Genomic DNA, 19,435 nt, shown 5'->3' with positions numbered 1-19,435 from the left:
ACAACTGCCACTTTGGGGCATTACTCTTTTGTGGTGCTGGGGTTGGAACCCAGGGCCTCATGCATACTAGGCAAGTGCTCTTCTACTGAGCCACACCCCAGCTTCTAAATGGTATCCAGTACCCCCAGATGGGAGGGGGACTAAGCAGGCAAACAGAGCCACCTCTAAAAGTGTGAGAGATGAAGACCCTGAGTTCCTGGCTTCCTGCAGCAATTCCCAAGGAGCCTCTCCTGTTGACAAGGACACGGTGTCCAGTGAGTGCCATGTACATCTGGGTTTGGATGAACCAGAATGCAGAGGGCAAGACTTAAGACTTTTGATGTATGGCTTTCGAATGAAGCCAAAAGGCTGTTTCAAGAAGCCCTGAATCTTATTTGTCCCAGTTCAAGAAAGAGAACAACAATCTCAGAAAAGACTGATCCAGAGAAAAGGAAGGAATTCCAGAAATGTTGCCCTGCTTTAGAATGATCTTCCAGAAAAAAAGAGGCTCCATCAGCCCCTCCCACAGCCAATGGGAGCCGCAGCAGCTGCAGCCGTAGATACCCACAGAAGCCAACTGTGCCAGGTACTGCACAACCCCTGGAGCAGATCGACACCTGCACTGACCCCTGCTCCACCTTCAGGCTGTGCACCCTCGTTCATGAAGTGGAAAACAACTGAACCTGCTTCCCAGGACTGCTGGGAGAAATCAAGTAGGTAAGGCTTCGCCAGTACCTGCCCCAGTAAGCACTAACAATCGGGTCTTCTTTCAAAGGAGAATAGAGAGGAGAGGAGAAAAACTATTACTAAGGGGTTCCTAAAGTCCCATGAGCATTTTTTTTTTTTTTGCATTTTGTGCATTTTTCTATTTCCTAAGCATTTGCTGACACCCGTTTTCACATAAACTTTATCCTCACAGCATCTGCGGGGTGGAAGGTGTGGAGGGCAGAGCGACTGTCCTCCTGGCAGGAGGAAGACAAGGCCTGTGTCAGGGAGGAAGGAGGCCAGCAAGCGCCCGAGGAAGAGCGCCCTGGTCTCCAACCCTCCGAGTGGCTGTCAGCCGAGGCGAGGCATCTCTCGGGGAGAGGCGGCCTCAGGCCATTACTACCCAGGCAGTGGGCGCTGCGACTGAAATTCACCACCGTGGGAGAGTGGTCATCTTTTGTCCCTAAAGGGGAAAAAATGCACGTCAGGGCCCAAAGCCGGAGGAAATAAAAGTCAGCGCCTCAGGACGCCACGCGCACGCTTTCAGCGCTGGGTCAGGCCTCAGCAGAAGCCAGAGACAAGGGCGGCCCCCGTCTGGAGGAAGCCACGGGTCCTCGGGGGCTAGATGCGCGGCGCCCGAGAGGCCCCCCAGGCGCCGGCCAGAGGCGGGGAGAGGGGCGGCGGCGACCAGGGCATCCCGGGCTCCGCTCACCTGGCTGGGCGTTCCGCGCATCTAGCAGCGCCAGGCCCCACGGCCCAGAGAGGGACTGGGGGTCTTCCCTGCTCGGAGAGGCCCAGCCCCCGAAGCAGCCGGCGGCGGCCCGGAACTCACCTGCCGTCGCCACCGCGCCGCCGCCGCCTGTCAGTCAAGCGCGCCCTCAGCAGCGCCGCTCCAGGCTGTGGGGCCTGGCAGAACTCGCCCCGCCTCCCCCACCTCGGCCGCCCAATCGGAAGAGGACTACGCCACGTTGGGGGCGGGCCCCGGGGCGGGGCGTCCAGGGGGCGTGATCGGCGCTCTGACAGCAACGCCGCGCGCCGGAAGCGGCCCGGAACTTGGCGCGGCGGCGCGGCTGCCGGACCCGGGGCCGGTTCCACCATGCCGGTCACCGGGAAGATGTTTCGCCGGCGCCGGGCCGACTCTGAGTCGGAGGAAGATGAGCAGGATTCAGAGGAGGTTCGGTGCGTTTGGGGCGGGGCTTCCACCGACCTAGAAAAGAGCAACTGGCACGGGAGACTGACCGCTGACCGGGCGCTTCCTAGACTGAGTTAACTGTGAGCTGGGGCTGTTGTTCCTTCTGGACAAAGAAATTGAGTCTCCTGGGTATGAGGCCGTCGCCCCAGGCCGCACAGATGGGGGTGGTGCCCCGGGATATGCCTGGATCTGACTCCCAGGGGTCCGAGGCGCAGGGTCACCCTCTTGACCACTGTGCGGGCGGCTCTGCTTGGAGTCAGGGTGCCCTCCAAGCAGCCTGTTGGCTCTGGGTTCCACGGAGGATCTCTCAGCTTGGGCATTGCTTTTTTTTTTTTTCCCCAGGCTAAAACTGGAAGAGACCCGAGAAGTGCAGAACTTGAGAAAAAGGCCTAATGGGGTGAGGTGGGTACCACGGGGACAGCCGGGTGCTTGGCCGGTGGTAAAGACAGACACGCCACTGCCTGGGTTGTCATCCAGACATTTCAGAAATGGCTCTTATTAACACATCGTACACCTTCTGCTGCTTGGAGAGGGGACCAATGTTGCTTGTAGACGCTTAACCACATGTCCAGAGAACAGTGGTCTCTGGGAACGCTCCAGAGGTACAGAAACAGGTCATGAACTTGCACTTTAATTCACCCGATTAATTTTGTGAAATACACATTGATTATTAAGAGTTTAGGAAATTTGGAAAAATATAGTCCAAATAAAGAGTACCTTCCAGTGACTGGGGAGGTTGAGACAGGAGGATCACAAGCTCAAAGTCAGTCTCAGCAACTTGGTTAAACCCTCAGCAGCTTAGGGAGGCTCTATCTCAAAAAATATAAAGAATTGGGGATGTTGCTTATAGATTAAAAACACTTGGCTTCAATCCCCAGCACCAAAAGATAGATAAATAATGTTTATGCTTGCTCTCTGCACTCATAATTTGCAGATCCAGAAGTAACTAAGGTTAACATTTAAGGTTCTTTCCAGTCTGTTTCCTCTTTCTCTTTTGTGAAGATTTTCAGCAATGTGATATACATACTTTTTCTCTTGCTTTTTTCAACTCATTACAACATTGTGGGCATTCACTCATATTGTGGAATACTTTTCAGAAAATGGCTATATAATATTCCAACAGAACTATGCGCTGTAATTTATTAACAAATCTATGTAGGTCATTTATAAATTTTCACCATTGAAGATGGCTGAAGCAGCTATTCTCTTGCATTTGTCTTTTTTTACTGCACTTTCCTTGATGACAAAATCTTAGAAATGAGATTTTCAGGCCAAGACATGATGAATGGTTTTATAGGAAAGTGTACTACTTCCCCCTCGCCCTCAGCATCCACAGTAAGCCATTTCATTTTAATTTAATTGTGGGACTTTGCACCTGGCTTTCTTGTCTATCCCTCGGATCTTGCCCTTTATACTTATATTGCATCCTACAAATTTCTGACTGTTCCTCTTTATTGCTGAATTGTGATTTCTTTTGTTTTGCACAGTGCTGCTGCCCTGCTGGTGGGAGAGAAGGTACAAGAAGAGACCACACTAGTGGTAAGTTATGAGGTCCTCTCAGTGGCTTCTCTTTTGTAGAGGACTGTTCTTAAAATCAGTGATGACTGCTGGACATGGTGATGCACGCCTGTAATCCCAGCCACTTGGAGGATGAGGCAGGAGGATCACAAGTTTGGGGTCAGCCTCAGCAACTTAGTGAGGCTCTAAGCAACTTAGCAAGACCTTTATTCAAAAAATAAAAAGGCTTAGGGATGTAGCTCTGTGATTAAGCACCCCTGGGTTCAATCCCTGGTGTTTTAGAAAAAAAAAATAATGATGATGATGGTGGTCGCCATGCTGTTGCTGTGGTGCTCCCTCTAACTGTGCTTGCTCTCTGCAGGATGATCCCTTTCAGATGAAGACAGGTGGTATGGTGGACATGAAGAAACTGAAGGAAAGGGGGAAAGATAAGTAAGTAGAGGGTAGACAGATGCAGATTCATGCCACCCTCTGCCTCAGGCCAAGCACCTTCAGAGATGGGTTGGAGGGTGGTCTGCAGTGGTACTTTTCATGAAACATCTAGAAGTATCCTTTGTGCTTTTCAAAGGGCATGTTATTTAAAAACAAAAGAAGGGCACTTGCCTAGCATGCTCAGGCCCTAGGTTTGGTCCCCACCAACCCCTGCCCCCAACTCAAAAGAAATAAAACTTTAAAACTTAGCTCAGAGCCAAGTAGGTAGACTCCCTTTGTAAAAGTGCTTTGTTCATTACCTTTCAAACACGAAACCATTCTAAAAATAATATACTCAAATATTACAAAGCTTAAAAAATAAATTTCCCAGAGTTATCACCAGAAGCCAACAGATAGTTGGCATTAATTTTAGTTTGTATATCATACATACCATGTCATGTTTTTTGCCCAGCCATAAACAGAATATTGTGCTTTCTATTGTGTCCTTGTTTCATTCTTATATCATACAAGCTGGCCACACTGAATGGTGACTTGGAGTCTTTGCCTCACTGCTCTTTCAGGATCAGTGAAGAGGAGGACCTTCATCTGGGGACATCATTTTCTGCAGAAACCAACCGGAGGGATGAAGATGCAGACATGTAGGTGCCAGTCTGTTTGGCTGTGAGCACCTGGAGCTGGGCTGAAGTCAGACAAGTCTAAGATGATACTTAGTCACATTTGACATTTCTAGAGTTCTCTAGAAGACACCAAAGTTGACCTCTCTCTCCCTGCCTCTCAGGCTTCAGAACTTTGAAAACCTCTTAAAAAGCTGGGCATGGTGGCATGCGCCTGTAATCCTAGAGACTTGGGAGACTGAGGAGGGAGGATCCTAAGTTTGTGGCCAGCCTCAACTTATCTCAAAAAAAAAAAAAAAAAAAAGCAAAAAGGGCTGGGAACGTGGGTCAGTGGTTAAGTGCCTCTGGGTTCAATCCTGGTAGAAAGAAAGAAAGGAAGGGGGCTGGGGTTGTAGCTCAATGGTAGAGCACTTGCCTTACACGTGGAAGGTACTGGGTTCCATCCTCAGCACCGCATAAAAATAAAATAAAGGTATTATGTCCATCTACAACTAAATATATTTTTATTTTATTTTTTTTAAGAGAGAATTTTAATATGTTTATTTATTTATTTATTTTAGTTATAGGTGGACACAACATCTTTGTTTGTATGTGGTACTGAGGATCGAACCCGGGCCGCACGCATGCCAAGCAAGCGCGCTACCGCTTAAGCCACATCCCCAGCCCTAAATATATTTTTTAAAAAAAGAAATAAAAAAGAAGGAAGGTAGAAAACGTTTTAAAAGTTCTTTAAAGGGTGGTTCTTGGGATTTTAGATTCCTTGACTAGTGATATTTCCCCAAAATATTACAGGAATAAGCATGAACTTACCCATATTCTTTTGCTAAATCCTTTTAAAAACAAATACCACCTCTAATCCCAGCAATAGGCTGAGGCTGGAGGATGTCCAGTTCAAGACCAGACTGGGCAACTTAGTGGGATTCTGTCTCAAAATTAAAAAAAAAAATTTAAGGTGTGACTGAGGCTGTAGCTCAATGGTAGAATTCCCCTGGATTCACTCCTCAGTGTAGTAAAAAACAAAAATAACTACATATTGTACTTTCTGTTGTGTCCTTGTTTCATTCTTATATCATACAAGCTGGCCATACTGAATGGTGACTTGGAGTCTCTGCCTCACTGCTCTTTCTTTCAGGATCAACAGTTGGCATTAATTTTAGTTTGTATATCATACATACCATGTCATGTTTTTTGCCTAACCATATACAGAATATTGTGCTTTTTGTCTTCAAAGAAGCTTAACATCAGTAGATTGGTAAGACATGATATAGGTTGGTACTTTAAGTTGAAATTTTCTTTTTTTGGGGGGGGTACCAGGAATTGAACTCAGGGGCACTTGGCCACTGAGCCCCATCCCAGTCCTATTTTGTGTTTTATTAGAGACAGGCTCTCACTGAGTTGTTAAGCACCTCACTGTTGCTGAGGCTGGCTTTGAACTCTCAATCCTCCTGCTTTAGCCTCCCAAGCCACTGGGATTACAGGTGTGCACCACTGTGCCCAGTTTAAATTGAAATTTCTAACTTGAAAAATCACAAGTTATTTTTTTTCTCAGTTCTCCAGGAACTGAAGAGTATTTCCTCGTGGACCATCATGGATCTGTGGGCCAGTGTTGGGGACTCCTAATTTAGAAGATGTCCAACACGAGCTCTTGCCCTCTCTGATGCCTGTGGGTTTCTCTTTTCAGGATGAAGTACATTGAGACAGAGCTAAAGAAGAGGAAAGGGATTGTGGAACACGAGGAACAGAAAATCAAGCCAAAGAACGCAGAGGACTGTCTATATGAACTTCCTGAAAACATCCGTGTCTCCTCTGCAAAGAAGACTGAGGAGATGCTTTCCAACCAGATGCTGAGTGGCATCCCCGAGGTGGACCTGGGCATCGAGTGCGTGTTAGACCCTTCTTGTCTCTCCCTGCCCTGGGCACTCAGGAGAGCTGTTTGCCAGTTAAAAGTCATGGGGACCATTTTTTCCTTGGAAACCCACAAGCATAAATTCCATTCTCTCTGGAAGGCTGTTGCAGGAGTTTTCTGGAGGCTTGGGTCGGGGTGGTCAGAGAGACCTGAGGGCCTGACTGCTGAGAGCACAAGTGCTTCCTCGCCTCCTGCTCCCAGCTTGGGCTTTTACGCTGGGTTCTCCAGCGGGAGCTGTTAAAGGCTCCCCCAGGCTCCCCGATGATCCTCCTTTCACTTTAACTACAAAATACCTGCTTAGAGGGGGAGTATCACAAAAGAAATACAATGACCCACACCCTCACTGGGGAGAGTGCACAGGAGACCTTGGGTTCTCACCTCTTTCCTGGCCTTGCTGGCTTTGAACTACAGGCTTGATTTCCTGTTGATCAGAAGAGAGGAACAGCTCCTGATCTCCCATGACTACAAATGGTCCACAAGAACGTGACTGTAAAGGCGCTTGGTGAACTGTAGAGAGTCCTGCCTAGGACAGACCATTTCCCCACACAGGGGTGGGCTGCCAGCCTCGCCAGTGAATTCCACCTGCATACCAGAGGGGCTGTGGTCTAACATGGGCTCTGATTCCTCTCTCCCCATAGTGCAAAAATAAAAAATATCATTTCCACGGAGGATGCCAAGGCTCGCCTGCTGGCAGAGCAGCAGAACAAGAAGAAAGATAGTGAGACATCCTTTGTGCCCACGAACATGGCTGTGAATTACGTGCAACACAACCGATGTAAGCGCTCTGGCAAGCAGCCCTGCCGTCCCCCACGTTGGGCTAGGTGCCCAGGAGCCCCGCAGTCTGTCTGACGTGTACTCTGCTCTCTTGTGGTCCAGTTTATCATGAGGAGCTCAATGCTCCCATCCGGAGAAACAAAGAGGAGCCCAAAGCCCGGCCATTGCGAGTGGGTGACACGGAGAAGCCAGAGCCTGAGCGTGAGTACAGCTGAGGCCCCGGTTCCCAGGAGGCCTGTGTGCAGGCCAGGGCAGGCGGGGGAGGGCATCCTGGTTCTCATCCATGCTCTGGCCCATCCCTTTCCAAGCCTCAGCATCTTCATTTATACGATGGGGATGGTAACAGAACTCACCTCTTGGGGCTATTCTAAGGATTCACTCTATGACCAAGTACAGGAGAGACAAGCTGGGAAAGTTCAGACAGCAAAAATAAAACATACTCACCGCAGGCCCTCCCATGCTGTATGCACTGGCCTAGCCACAGGGAACCAGACGGTGTGGCCCTGGCCTGTGAGCAGCAGGGTCTCGTGGTGGGTTCCAGTGTGGCAGACTGTCTCCTCTTCTCCTCAGGGTCCCCTCCTAACCGCAAACGTCCTGCTAATGAGAAGGCCACTGATGACTACCACTATGAGAAGTTCAAGAAGATGAACAGGCGGTACTGAGGCGTCGTGGAGGGGGTGGCTAGCACACGCGGCCTCACCCGCCCTGCTGCAGAAGGCCTGGGCTGTCCCTGCTGGGCAGGCTTGGTGGCGCTGCTTCCTGCTGGCTTTCAAGCACTGAATTTGTGACTTTTTGAAACAAAACTGGGTAGTTTTCCTATTTGGGGGCAAACTGTTCCTATGAGCTTCATTAAATCTTGTTTGTAAATATGTTGACTTTCTCTTTTTTTAAAAAAAATATATTTTTTAGTTGTTGACAGACCTTTATTTCATTTATTTATATGCGGTGCTGAGAATCAAACCCAGTGCCTCACACATCTAGGCAAGTGTGCTACTGCTGAGCCCCCAGCCCAACCCCGACTTCTCTTAGTGCTGTTCTGAGTCGGAGGGCACAGCCGTGTGTTGCTCGCGGTGGGATGACATCCTTCATACTGTGCTTCCAAGAGCACACATGATCAGGTCTTCTGCTTTTGTGCATTTGGAATAGGGTTTGAGTCTGCATCCTTTTTTGCTTAGAGTAGGTCCAGCAGACAGCAGAAAACATGGGATGGGATCAGAGATATTAGTATTTCTGACTTATACAAAGTTACCTGTTTCTCTTCATTAAAAAAGAAAAACTGAGGGGCTGGGGATGTGGCTCAAGTGGTAGCGCACTCACCTAATATGCGTGAGACACTGGGTTCGATTCTCTGCACCACGTAAAAATAAAATAAAGATAGTGTGTCCACCTAAAACTAAAAAATAAAAAAAATTTTTAAAAAAAAGAAAAATTGATTTGGGTGCAGTTGCACACACCTGACTTGGGAGACTGAGGCAGGAGGATCCATCACAAGTTCAAAGCCAGCCTCAGCAACTTAGCACGGCACTAACCAACTTAGTGAGACCCTCTCTCTAAATGAAGAAAAAAAAAAAGAAAACAATCAAGCTGAGACAGTGGTGCACATCTATAATTCCAGCTACTATGGAGGCTGAGGCAGGAGGATTGCAGGTTTGAGAGCAGCCTGGGCAACTTAGACCTTCAGGGGGCTGAGTATCTTCATGATGTCCACTGTCAGCAGGTTGACTGACACCTGGGTAGGCCACACCCAAGGGCACAGTAAGAGAAGGGGACACACACAAGGCACTTCCATGGAAGATTCTATCTTAAACAGGGCAAGGGGTTATATTACAAAGGAACAGTGAGCATAGCTTCACCCATGGGGCTGTAGCAAGACATACCCATGCAGGAGACACTGACCCTCGAACCCAAGAAGGGTGGGGAAAACTCACATTTCTGTGACTGAGCACCTCAGCACCCAGCCGGGGAGTGTGACTCAGTCATGTGTAAGGTTGGTCTCCCACATAGACACTGTTTCAAAAAAATAAAATGGGGTAGAGATATAGTTCAGTGGTGTGCTCCTAGGTTGTATCACTAATACCACTAAAAAAGAAAAACTGCATTTCTTATCACTTAAAACAGTGATGGAATTGAAAATGAAACTCACCTTATTGTTTGTATTATATTTCTTTACATTAACATCAGATAATGTTTTCAAAGCCTGGGGTGGAGTAACTCAAATGTAAAACTGAATTACTAAGATAGATTTTTCTCCTTTAATTCAAAAGACATGGACATGCCCCAGCCTGTCAAGTACCTTCCCAAACTTGCTGCTATTTTCCCTGAGGCATTGACACAGGCACCACAACAAGGAAGGAGCAGTCTGTTGACTCCTGAGCTGATGTAGGGTAGGTGCTGTGGCTACAGAAATTTGGCTCGAGGTCAGATCTGAGCCCTGCTCCTGGTTAATTGTGTCCTTGGACAAATCCCTTTCCCTCTAAATCTGTTTTCTCATCTATAAAGTGGAGAATACCCAGCTCTAGTAGCATGCAAGGTCACAGAGGCAGGAACCACATGTGCCTCTTTTTTTTGAATACATGAGGACCTGGATTTCATCCTTATCACCACTACAACAAAACAAACAAACAAAAAATTCAGGCCAGACCAGTACTTCTCAAAACTATCAGGGCAAGATCTTAAAAAAAAAAAAAAAAAAAAAAAAAAAAAATCTGTAGAAGTCACAATTAAGAAGAGTCTGAGGGGCTGGGGATGTGGCTCAAGCGGTAGCCCGCTCGCCTGGCATGCGTGCAGCCCAGGTTCGATCCTCAGCACCACATACAAACGAAGATGCTGTGTCCGCCGAAAACTAAAAAAAATAAGATATTAAGAAATTAAGGGCTGGGGATGTGGCTCAAGCGGTAGCTTGCTCGCCTAGCATGCATGCGGCCCGGGTTCGATCCTCAGCACCACATACCAACAAAGATGTTGTGTCCGCCGATAACTAAAAAATAAATAAATATTTAAAAAAAAGAATTCTCTCTCTCTCTCTCTCTCTCTCTCCTTTCTCACTCTCTCTTTAAAAAAAAAAAAAAAGAAATTAAAAAATAAATAAATAAACAAAAGTAAGGGAATGTGAATAAACTACAGACTTTAGTTAATCTATGGAGTGGTTCATTAATTGTAACAAATGTAGCATACAGGATTTTAATAATATAAGATTTTGGGCTGGGGATGTGGCTCAAGCGGTAGCGCGCTCGCCTGGCATGCGTGGGGCCCGGGTTCGATCCTCAGCACCACATACCAACAAAGATGTTGTGTCCGCCGAGAACTGAAAAATAAAGATAAAAAAACCCCTCTCTCTCTCTCAAAAAAAAAAAAAAAGGTTTTAATAATGGATGGGCTGGGGTCGTAGCTTAATGGAAGAGCGCTTGCCTAGCATGTGCGAGGCCCTGGGTTCGATTCTTAACACCACAACTTTTAAAAAAATTAATAATGGAAACTAGGGGGATGGTATGTGGGAACCCTCTGACCTTCTCAATTTTTCTGTAAACCTAAAACTGTTCTTAAAAACAAAACAAACAAACAAAAAAAAAACCCACGTAACTATCAGCTGATGTCTACAAAAAACATTTCAGAAGAGGAGGTGCGATGTCGGGGGCTGCCCCTAATAAATATGGCGGTCTCACGCGCCAGGGGCGGGACTGCCCCAAACAAAGAGGGCGGCCACCGCGGGGCGGAAGCGGAAGCGTGCGGCTGGCGGGTCGCGCGGGTGCAGGGTCGGCGCAGGCTCGCGCAGGGCGGCGCGGGTCCGGGCATGAAGCTGGGCCGGGCCGTGCTGGCCCTGCTGCTCCTGGCGCCGTGGGTGGTGCGGGCGGTGGAGCCCATCAGCCTGGGGCTGGCCCTGGCCGGCGTGCTCACCGGCTACATCTCCTATCCGCGCCTCTACTGCCTCTTCGCCGAGTGCTGCGGCCAGAAGCGGAGCCTGAGCCGGGAGGGTAGGCGCGCCGGGCGGGGGCCGGGGCTGCGGGGGGCTGCAGGTGGCACCACCGCGGCGGCCGGCCGCACTCTGCTCGCGGGCCAGGGACCGGGTCCGGAGGAGCCCGCCGGGAGGCTGGAGCGCGGCCTGGGCGTCCCCGGCCGTGGCCTCAGGTGGGAGGAGCCGGCGGGTCGGTGCTCGGCGGAGCCCGCGGGCCTGCCCTGGCGGACTGGGCCACCTCTCCTGCCCTCCCCCGACTGGCTTTCTTTTTCCTAGCACTGCAGAAGGATCTGGATAAGAAACTCTTTGGACAGCATCTTGCAAAGAAAGTGATTTTAAACGCTGTGTCTGGTTTCCTGAGCAACCCGAGGCCCAAGAAACCTCTCACGCTCTCCTTGCACGGGTGGACCGGCACCGGGAAAAATTTTGTCAGCAAGATCATCGCCGAGAATATTTACGAGGGCGGTCTGAACAGTGACTATGTCCACCTGTTTGTGGCCACGCTGCATTTCCCCCACGCCTCGAACATCACCCTGTATAAGGCAAGGGCAGAAATTTGGAATCCTTCCTGGATGAAGCTGGGTGTGGGGTCTCTACTATGAGCTGTGGGGGTTCCCTGTTGTAATAAGTGAGCCTGAACACGGCACCACGTGTCAGTTCCCCTTTGAAGTTAGAGAGAGTTGAAATTCTTGGTCATTACACATCAAAGCTTTGTGGTGGTTTCTGAAACTAGGCCCAGTGATAGTAAGCATAGACATAGGCTTTTATTTATTTATTTAATATCTCATTATCATGACCATCATCATGACCTGTCCCAGTGGCTTATACTTTTTGTTCTTTTTTTTTTTTTTTAAAGAGAGAGGGAAAGAGATAGAATTTTAATATTTATTTTTTAGTTTTCGACGGACACAACATCTTTGTTTGTATGTGGTGTTGAGGATTGAACTCAGGTGCACACATGCCAGGCCACCCGCGCTACCGCTTGAGCCACATCCCCAGCCCCTAGACATAAGTTTTTAGAAATGGAAATGATTAAATCCAGTTTGAAGGTTGTCACATGTCATTCATTTTGTGCAAAGGGAAGCATGTCTAGAGAGGCCTAAGTTTGCTTGAACTTCCCTGCTGCTAAGTGATTTTACAGTTTAATTCACTGAATAACCAACCACCCAGGCTCTGGCAGTGACACCTAGACTCAAATCTTTTTTTTTTAAAGAGAGAGAATTTTAATATTTATTATTTTTTAGTTATCAGCGGACACAACATCTTTTGTTTGTATGTGGTGCTGAGGATTGAACCCGGGCAGCATGCATGCCAGGCGAGTGTGCTACCGCTTGAGGCACATCCCCAGCCCTAGACTCAAATCTTGACACTCCCTCCTACCAGCTGTGTAGCCTTAAGAAAGTCACCTGACCTCTCTGAGAAACAGGGTCTTCATTACATAATGGTGCTTGGGAGAATTCAGTGAGCTTTCAGTTATGTAGCATGGTGCCTGGCACTTGAGCTTTAAATAAGTGCTGTTACCTTTTAGGATCCATGTGACAGACCTGCAAAGTAGGCAGAACAGTCAGGTACTTAGCCCTCACCACCTGAACACAACTGCCTAGGGCTCCTGAGATTCTGGACTTCCAGCATTGAAACTGGACAAGTTCTAGGCCAATTGGGATGAGTTGGTTGTCATAGTTAGGATTGAGGCACCTCCATCTTAACAAATGACTTTGGGCAGGTTGACCTCTCCATCCCTGCATTTTCTTATCTGTCTGAAAGAGAATGTGGTAGTTTGTCCTGATGGCTTTGGGTGGAACGGTAACATGTTGTGCAAATGGTGCTTTGAATAGTGTCTTACAATGTTTTTTTGCAGTGCTACAAAAGGAACCCAGGGCCCCGAGCATGTTAGGCCTATGATCAACTGTCTACATTGGGGTAGCATAGTGAGAACACCTTGGCTGATAGGGGCCAACAGAGCAGGGAGTCCTGTGTAAATAGTGACACAGTGAGCTCAAGCCACTTCAGGTCTCCAGAGGTTCCTGTGTAAGTGAAAGCTAGTTCAGACCTACAGGGCAGGATTGCTGCTTAGATTAGATACACACAAGGAACATTGTAACCACAGTCACAGTAGCCAAGGATAACCCCGGAATAATAATAAGACCTACAGTGTAACTTCCAGAGTCTTCCTTAGAAAATAAATAGCTCATTTTCCTACCTCACCTGGAGGGGAAAAAATATCTGTGGATTTTATAGAATCATAGTCTAACTTTCTGATAAAAAAGCTTCAAGGTGTCTTGTTCCTTACCCTGAACTGGGGTGTGGCTCTGTGGTAGAGCCCTTGCCTAGCATGCTCTAGAACCTAGCCTGGGTTCCATTCCCAGCACACACAAAAATAAGTACCTAAATGTGTTCACAGGGTATATGGTGAGGCGGATTTATTTCAGGAACTGTTCCAGAAACTCCGATGTGCTGCCTCACCAGGTGTCCTCTAAGTGCTGGCCTGGGGTTCAGCTGCTCTCCTGAGGGAGCCGGATCACCACATTTCCGACTATAAGTTGGAGCACTGGCGCTGGCCATGCTGCCGAGTAAGGGTAGAGGTCACTTAGGTTCTCTCTTCCAGAAAGATTGGAGTACACTACACAGCGTGTGTAACTCACTGCCGTTGTTGGCCTAGTCTCCCAGCAGGAGTCATCACTGGGGTGAGGGGTTTGGAGTCAGGCAGGGCTGGGTTCAGATCCTGCTCTGCTACATACTGTATAATCTTGGGCATGTGGGTTAAGCTCCCTCTACTTCCACGTCCTCATCTGTAAGCCAGGTATGATGGTGCCCCCTCCCTGGAGTGATCGTGAGGAAGAAAGTGCATGTCAGGTTCTTGGTGCAGACCTCCCAAAATGCACCCATGGTTCTCAGTGGTGGAAGTTGTCCCACAGGGCTAGGGTGTGGCTCAGTGGTTGATCACAGGCCTAACACGTTCTTTTCGTAGCACTGCAAAGAAATGGTTGTTTCCGTTGTGCTTGCTGAGGGCTCTGAATTGGCTTTCCCCTTGCAATCCAGGACCAGTTACAGCTGTGGATCCGAGGCAACGTGAGTGCCTGTGCGAGGTCCATCTTCATCTTTGATGAGATGGACAAGATGCACGCTGGCCTCATAGATGCCATCAAGCCTTTCCTGGACTATTACGATGTGGTGGATGAGGTCTCCTACCAGAAGGCCATCTTCATATTCCTCAGGTGAGGTCCCGGCAGGGACATGGCTGAAGGGCTGGGCGCGCGCCCGTGGGCGTCGGGAAGCCCAGTCCCCCCTCACTGCAGCTGTCTTACAGCAATGCTGGAGCAGAGAGGATCACAGATGTGGCTTTGGATTTCTGGAGAAGAGGGAAGCAGAGGGAGGAAATCAAGCTCAAGGACATGGAGCACGCCTTGTCTGTGTCTGTCTTCAACAACAGGAACAGTAAGTGGGCTGTCTGCGCCAACCTTCAGAATCCCCACCATTAAGTTAGGAAGCATGAGCGCCTCCATCCCCAGGAGCTGGGTAGAAATCCACTTCTCATTCCCTTCCAAGTCAGAATTCCTAAGGGGAATCTGGTGACAAACTCCAGGTGACTTTTATGAACACTAAAGTTTGAGCAGTACCATTTTCAACAAAGAGGGAAATTGTTGAAATTTCGAAAATTAGTTTTCTTCAGCTAAGTATTTTCTCTATAGTGGAAAAGAAGAGGAGACCACTGTGGGTGGCTGGTGGGGACGGGGCCCCAGGAGGCCTCTTCCTTTGTCAGCCTCGAGTAGAACTCAGGTCCTGTGTCTGAGAACACAGTGCCAGGGCAGGCCCTCGCCCTGTCCAGCCATAGGCCCCGTTCCCACCTGCACATCGCCTGTAGTCTCACAATCCCCTTGGTGAGGAGGTGGCTGTTTTCCCTATTTGCAGATGAGGACCGTGAAGCACAGCCCATTATGTATCTTTGCTTCCAGAACCGAGCTTTTGACTTCTGGCTCAGCTACCTGTCCTGCCAGTGTCACACAGACCTTTGACCTTGAACCCTGGGGGGATCAGGCCATGCCAGGGCTGACTCACTGGCTGAAGACTTCGCAGTGCCCTTTGCCTGGTCACATCTTTACTCGGGTTTGAAGAGACAAAACAGAGGGCCTTGGCCTTGAGTTTTTTGGGGTTTTTTGGTACCAGGAATTGAACCTAGGGGCACCTAACCACTGAGCCAAATCTCCAAACCCTTTTGGGTATTTTATTAGAGACAGGGTCTTACTGAGTTTCTTAGGGCCTCGCTGGCTTTTGAACTCACCATCCTTCTGCCTTGGCCTCCCAAGTTGCTGGGATTATAGGCATGCGCCACCACGCCTGGCCCAGAAAGCCTTGTTTGAAACGTGGTTGCTAAGAAATTCATACTGGAATTTCAGGAATAGCATGGGGCATTTTATGTGAACTTTTAAGTGTAATATTACTGAGGAAAGACAAATATTGTGTAGAATGTTAAGAAGTCTCTTTCATGCCGGAAGACGTGAGCAGGCACCACGGGAACTGTGACCTCCGGTGGTCATGACAAGGCAGTGCTGAGACCACACTGGCAGGCCGCACAGTGGCTGCAGGACAAGCGTGGCCACTGGACAGACCTGGCTTGGCCACTGTGGAGGGAGCTGAACGCTCACTGCGCAGCAAGTGGACAGGCATTCTTGCCCTCGGACCTTGTGCTGTGATGATGATAAAGATGGCAGGATGTGTGCATGCGCGTGTGCTCACTCAGTAAATACGCACACACAGACACCCACATCCTCCTCCGCTTGTGGAAAAAAAAATAAGAAATGGTTTGTGCTGCTAGGATAAGTTCAAGCCATACTTAGAGAGCCCAGAGGTTTCAGGCAGCATTTGAGCTCACCCGTGGGACTGAGCCATGTGGACAACTAAGGGACAATATTCCCTTGGGTCTGCAGGTACAGGTCTCTGAGGTAGGCAGGGGCTGGGGTCATGGCAGGAAGGACAGTAGTGAGGTCTGGCCACTTACCCCAAGTGAGGAGAGGACCCGGAGGGTTTTGGCAGGTGATGACATGCCCCCGGTTCTCAAGGGATCCTGGCTGCTGTGGACAACAGATTCTCTGGTGTGGTAGCCATGGAGGTGCTAAGGCCCGGTCAGATTCTGGGTGCAGTTTGAAGGTAAAAGCCAGATTTCCCACAGGATTGCTTGTGGGCATGAGAGAAGTCTGAGGTTTGAGCAGAAGGAGGGTGGGTCCTGCCACTGGATGGAGCAGGAGGAGCAGGCTTATGGGGATCACATGATCAGTGTGTCCTGACTTGTTGATGTCCCAGCAGGGATGTGGAACAGACGTGGCCCGTCCTAGGGACACTCCAGGGGAGCTATCTAGTTGGGAAGATAGTTCTGGGAGTCAGCAGTACGTGTCCTTTGTTCCTCTGGAGCTGGGGGTTGAACAGCCCCGGCCCATAGACGTTTTATTATTGTCGGGTGCTGCTGCTGGGGCTGGAACCCAGGGCCTCGCTCATGCTAAACAAGGGCTCCACCACTTGCTGCAACCCCAGCCCTTTTGATATTTTGTGACAGGTCTCTCTAAATTGCCCAAACTGACCTCAAACTTGCAATCCTCCTGCCTCAGCCTCCTGAGGGGCTAGGATTACAGGTGTGCACCACTGCACCTGGCCCAGTAGGTGGTTTTTAAATCACTGGTTCTGCTGGACACCTTCTGGGCCTGTGTGGCCAGGTCCTTGTCATCATTGCTGTGCTCAGAGGTCCCCTTTTTCTCTGGGCCCTGCCCAACCACCCCAGCTGCCTGGTTCACTTCATAGTGCCTAGGGATTGGCCCTGTGGGAAAGTGTGTCTCTCCTGGTTGGTCGAGTGTCTCCTCACCCCTGGTGGAAAGCCCTGTGCCAGCAGTGTCTCTGGCTGGCTGGCTGGCTCTGCTGTTCCCAGGACCCAGCACACACCTGCTGGGTGAGCCATTCCACTTGTTAGTGTGGTTAATTTCTGTGGCCACATTCTCCTTCCCAGCCAGCCGGGCGGGTCTACTGAGAACCAGTGGTGTGCGAGGCACTATTGGGAATGGAAAGCTTACACTTCAGTCTTGGTGGAGTTGGCATTAGGGGCAGAGTCACAAGGAATAACCAGCCAAGCAGCAGGGTGTGGAGGATCGTGGGAGTGGTGAGCAGTGGGTGCTGTGTGGTGTGGGAGGGAGTACCCCCTGGATCAAGAGTCCCACGAAGCCAGGTATGGTCGTGTGCACCTGTAATCCCAGGGACTCAGGAGGTTGAGGCAGGAGGATTGCAAGTTGGAGGCCAGCCTCAACAATTTAGACCCTAAGCAACTTAGAAAGACCCTGTCTTAAAATAAAAAGGACTGGGATGTGGCTCAGTGGTTAAGCACCCCTGGGTTCAATCCCTGCTACCAAAAAATAAATAAAAGGTCCCAGGACCCGGGAGGGCTAGGCAGGGCTAGGGAGACCCTCTGGGAGAATGCCTGGCAGAGCCATGTCCCTGGGTGTGCAGTGTCACATTCGCACTTGGGTGTTTGAGGGGGTCCGGCTTTTGGCTCTGGGATGCTCTGCACACTTGGGCTGCACTGCAGCAGCAGTGAGTTTCTGCCCTCTGCTAGTCCAGATGCCAAAGTTCCAGCAGAGTCCAGGTTTTCAGGACTCACCCGCTCCTGCACCACCTCTGCTGGTCCCAGGGTTCCTGGGACACTGACCTTGTGTTGCCAGGCAGAGGTGCTCTGCATCGTCACCCTGCCCCTGCTGTCGTAGAAGAGTCACAGCTTGTGGGTGTGTGCTGGGTGGACGGACTGGCAGGTGGCTGGTGGCAAACAGCATCTTTTCCTGTTTCCCAGGTGGTTTCTGGCACAGCAGTCTGATTGACCGAAACCTCATTGATTATTTTGTCCCCTTCCTGCCCTTGGAATACAAACACCTGAAGATGTGCATCAGGGTCGAGATGCAGGCCCGTGGCTATGAGGTTGACGAGGACATCATCAGCAGAGTGGCTGAAGAGATGACCTTTTTCCCCAAGGAGGAACGCGTTTTCTCTGACAAGGGCTGCAAGACGGTGCACACCAAGCTGGACTATTACCTTGATGACTGACGGCCCACACCAGGCTTTGAGAGGAACTCAACACTCAGTCTGCCCCTGCTCCTTTCCAGGGAAGAGGAATCAAATGGATATTTCCAGGAGTGCAGCAGGAATTCTGGGCCTATTCCCTCCCTGGAAGGCCACAGTGCCCTACCTTCAGAACCCGGATATGGACAGGAGGTGTCTGGGGCCTTCAGAGGAGAAATCTGCAGCTCCCAGCCCACCCACTCTGGGGCTCGTGATTTTTTAAAAATTATGTTTTAATTTCACTTATTTCTGTTTCAAGGAACGATAAATAAGTTTTACTGAAAATGTGATAACTTTATTTAAGATGGTTTTTAACATTATGAGAAACTTTTTTCAGATTCTAAGTTTTTGGCTTTGTGTGATTTTTTTCAAATCCTCATCATTACAAACCGTCATGTCTACCGCATTAAGGCTGAGCATGGTCCTTGGCATCTGTTCTGTGGGATGGCAGTACAGGGGACACCAGCGCTATCCCGGGATGACCAGAACCAGCCCCACCAGGGCCAGGAAGTGTGCAGACAGAAGGAGGAGTACAGCAGAGGACCCAGGCCGGCCCGTGGTAAGCCCGACGTCCTCCTGGGGCTTTCAGCTGGGAGCAGTGGGGACAGTGGGCGCTATGGGGACGAGCTTGGTCATACTGCGTGCACGCGTCAGAACTTGAATCTTTTGAAAGAAACATCCAGAGCCTGGCACACCTGCCCGCCATCCCAGGTTGAAGAGGGAGGATCAGAAGTCTGAGGCCAGCCTCAGCAGGAGAGTGAGGCCAGAGGAGACTTAGTGAGGACAGTAGTGAGACCCGCCACGGGAGGAGAGCTGGGATGCAGCTCAGTGTGGCAAAGCGCCCATGACAATCCACCCCACCCCAAAAAAGGGAAGAAAAGGACCCTCCAGCTCCCCACTTGCCAGCCCCGCTACGTCTCCAAACGAGCCGCGCTTCCTCTGCGGGTTCTTCAGTTGTGATGGATTTTGCCATATTCTTTTTAAGAACTCCCTCATGGTCACTAGTTTTGTTATGTTGAATGAGAACTCCCCACATCTAGGAGAGCTTAGCTGCCCCTCTGAGAAGGCCAAGAATACTGTTATCTATAAATGCTACCATTTTACAACAGAATTTTGAACTTTTGGTTTCTTTTTCTCTGGGTGGTGCTGGGGACAGAGCGCAGTGCCTCACATGTCCGAGGCGAGGGTTCTCTGACTGTGCCATGTCCCAGCCTCGCATAATTTGCGGATACATGCGAATGTGCTGGAGACTGGAGCTCACATGTGCTCACTAC

General features: G+C 49.7%; 3 protein-coding genes and 1 long non-coding RNA gene across 12 annotated transcripts in view; 2 read left to right on the top strand and 2 right to left on the bottom strand.

Annotated features, from left to right (window-relative positions):
* Usp20 (ubiquitin specific peptidase 20) overlaps positions 1-1,633 on the bottom strand; it is a 39,667-nt gene extending 38,034 nt beyond the window's left edge. For 5 of the 9 annotated variants that reach the window (XM_078048448.1, XM_078048445.1, XM_078048456.1 and 2 more), the window contains exon 1: positions 1,397-1,561. The gene's annotated coding sequence lies outside the window, so the exon portion shown is untranslated. Of the gene's footprint in view, positions 1-1,396 lie in introns of all 9 variants that reach the window. The other 4 variants (XM_078048453.1, XM_078048455.1, XM_078048457.1 and 1 more) reach the window with 4 other exon arrangements.
* A 66-nt stretch (positions 1,634-1,699) lies between these two features.
* On the top strand, positions 1,700-7,989 carry C4H9orf78 (chromosome 4 C9orf78 homolog). Its single transcript, XM_005321073.5, has 9 exons — positions 1,700-1,863; positions 2,219-2,278; positions 3,364-3,415; positions 3,756-3,826; positions 4,387-4,464; positions 6,122-6,319; positions 6,985-7,121; positions 7,223-7,321; positions 7,691-7,989. The coding sequence occupies exons 1-9, from the start codon at positions 1,781-1,783 to the stop codon at positions 7,780-7,782; spliced, it is 870 nt and encodes a 289-aa protein (XP_005321130.2). The 5' UTR covers positions 1,700-1,780; the 3' UTR covers positions 7,783-7,989.
* Positions 4,387-10,748, bottom strand: LOC144377395 (uncharacterized). The gene is made up of 4 exons (XR_013438372.1): positions 9,264-10,748; positions 9,049-9,127; positions 7,565-8,513; positions 4,387-4,505 (listed from the first exon to the last, which is right to left on the bottom strand). It is a non-coding gene; the product is annotated as an uncharacterized LOC144377395 (long non-coding RNA).
* Positions 10,749-10,910: 162 nt separating this feature from the next.
* Tor1a (torsin family 1 member A) lies at positions 10,911-19,272 on the top strand. Its single transcript, XM_078048481.1, has 5 exons — positions 10,911-11,091; positions 11,349-11,614; positions 14,112-14,287; positions 14,380-14,507; positions 17,896-19,272. The coding sequence occupies exons 1-5, from the start codon at positions 10,911-10,913 to the stop codon at positions 18,144-18,146; spliced, it is 1,002 nt and encodes a 333-aa protein (XP_077904607.1). The 3' UTR covers positions 18,147-19,272.
* The last annotated feature ends 163 nt before the right edge of the window (positions 19,273-19,435 follow it).

Source organism: Ictidomys tridecemlineatus, chromosome 4, assembly GCF_052094955.1.
Source record: "Ictidomys tridecemlineatus isolate mIctTri1 chromosome 4, mIctTri1.hap1, whole genome shotgun sequence".
Lineage (NCBI taxonomy): Eukaryota > Metazoa > Chordata > Mammalia > Rodentia > Sciuridae > Ictidomys > Ictidomys tridecemlineatus.
The sequence above is the reverse complement of the archived record's forward strand: the minus strand, read 5'-3'. Positions and strand labels throughout refer to the sequence as shown.

What these genes read in the sequence shown, in the direction of transcription:
- Tor1a (XM_078048481.1), top strand. Translation starts at nt 10,911, where the DNA reads ATGAAGCTGGGCCGGGCCGTGCTGGCCCTGCTGCTCCTGGCGCCGTGG. An exon ending in CGAACATCACCCTGTATAAG is followed by an intron (nt 11,615 to 14,111) that starts GCAAGGGCAGAA and finishes CTTGCAATCCAG; the next exon opens with GACCAGTTACAGCTGTGGAT. An exon ending in TGTCTTCAACAACAGGAACA is followed by an intron (nt 14,508 to 17,895) that starts GTAAGTGGGCTG and finishes CCTGTTTCCCAG; the next exon opens with GTGGTTTCTGGCACAGCAGT.
- C4H9orf78 (XM_005321073.5), top strand. Translation starts at nt 1,781, where the DNA reads ATGCCGGTCACCGGGAAGATGTTTCGCCGGCGCCGGGCCGACTCTGAG. An exon ending in AAAAGGCCTAATGGGGTGAG is followed by an intron (nt 2,279 to 3,363) that starts GTGGGTACCACG and finishes TGTTTTGCACAG; the next exon opens with TGCTGCTGCCCTGCTGGTGG. An exon ending in GGAGAAGCCAGAGCCTGAGC is followed by an intron (nt 7,322 to 7,690) that starts GTGAGTACAGCT and finishes TCTTCTCCTCAG; the next exon opens with GGTCCCCTCCTAACCGCAAA.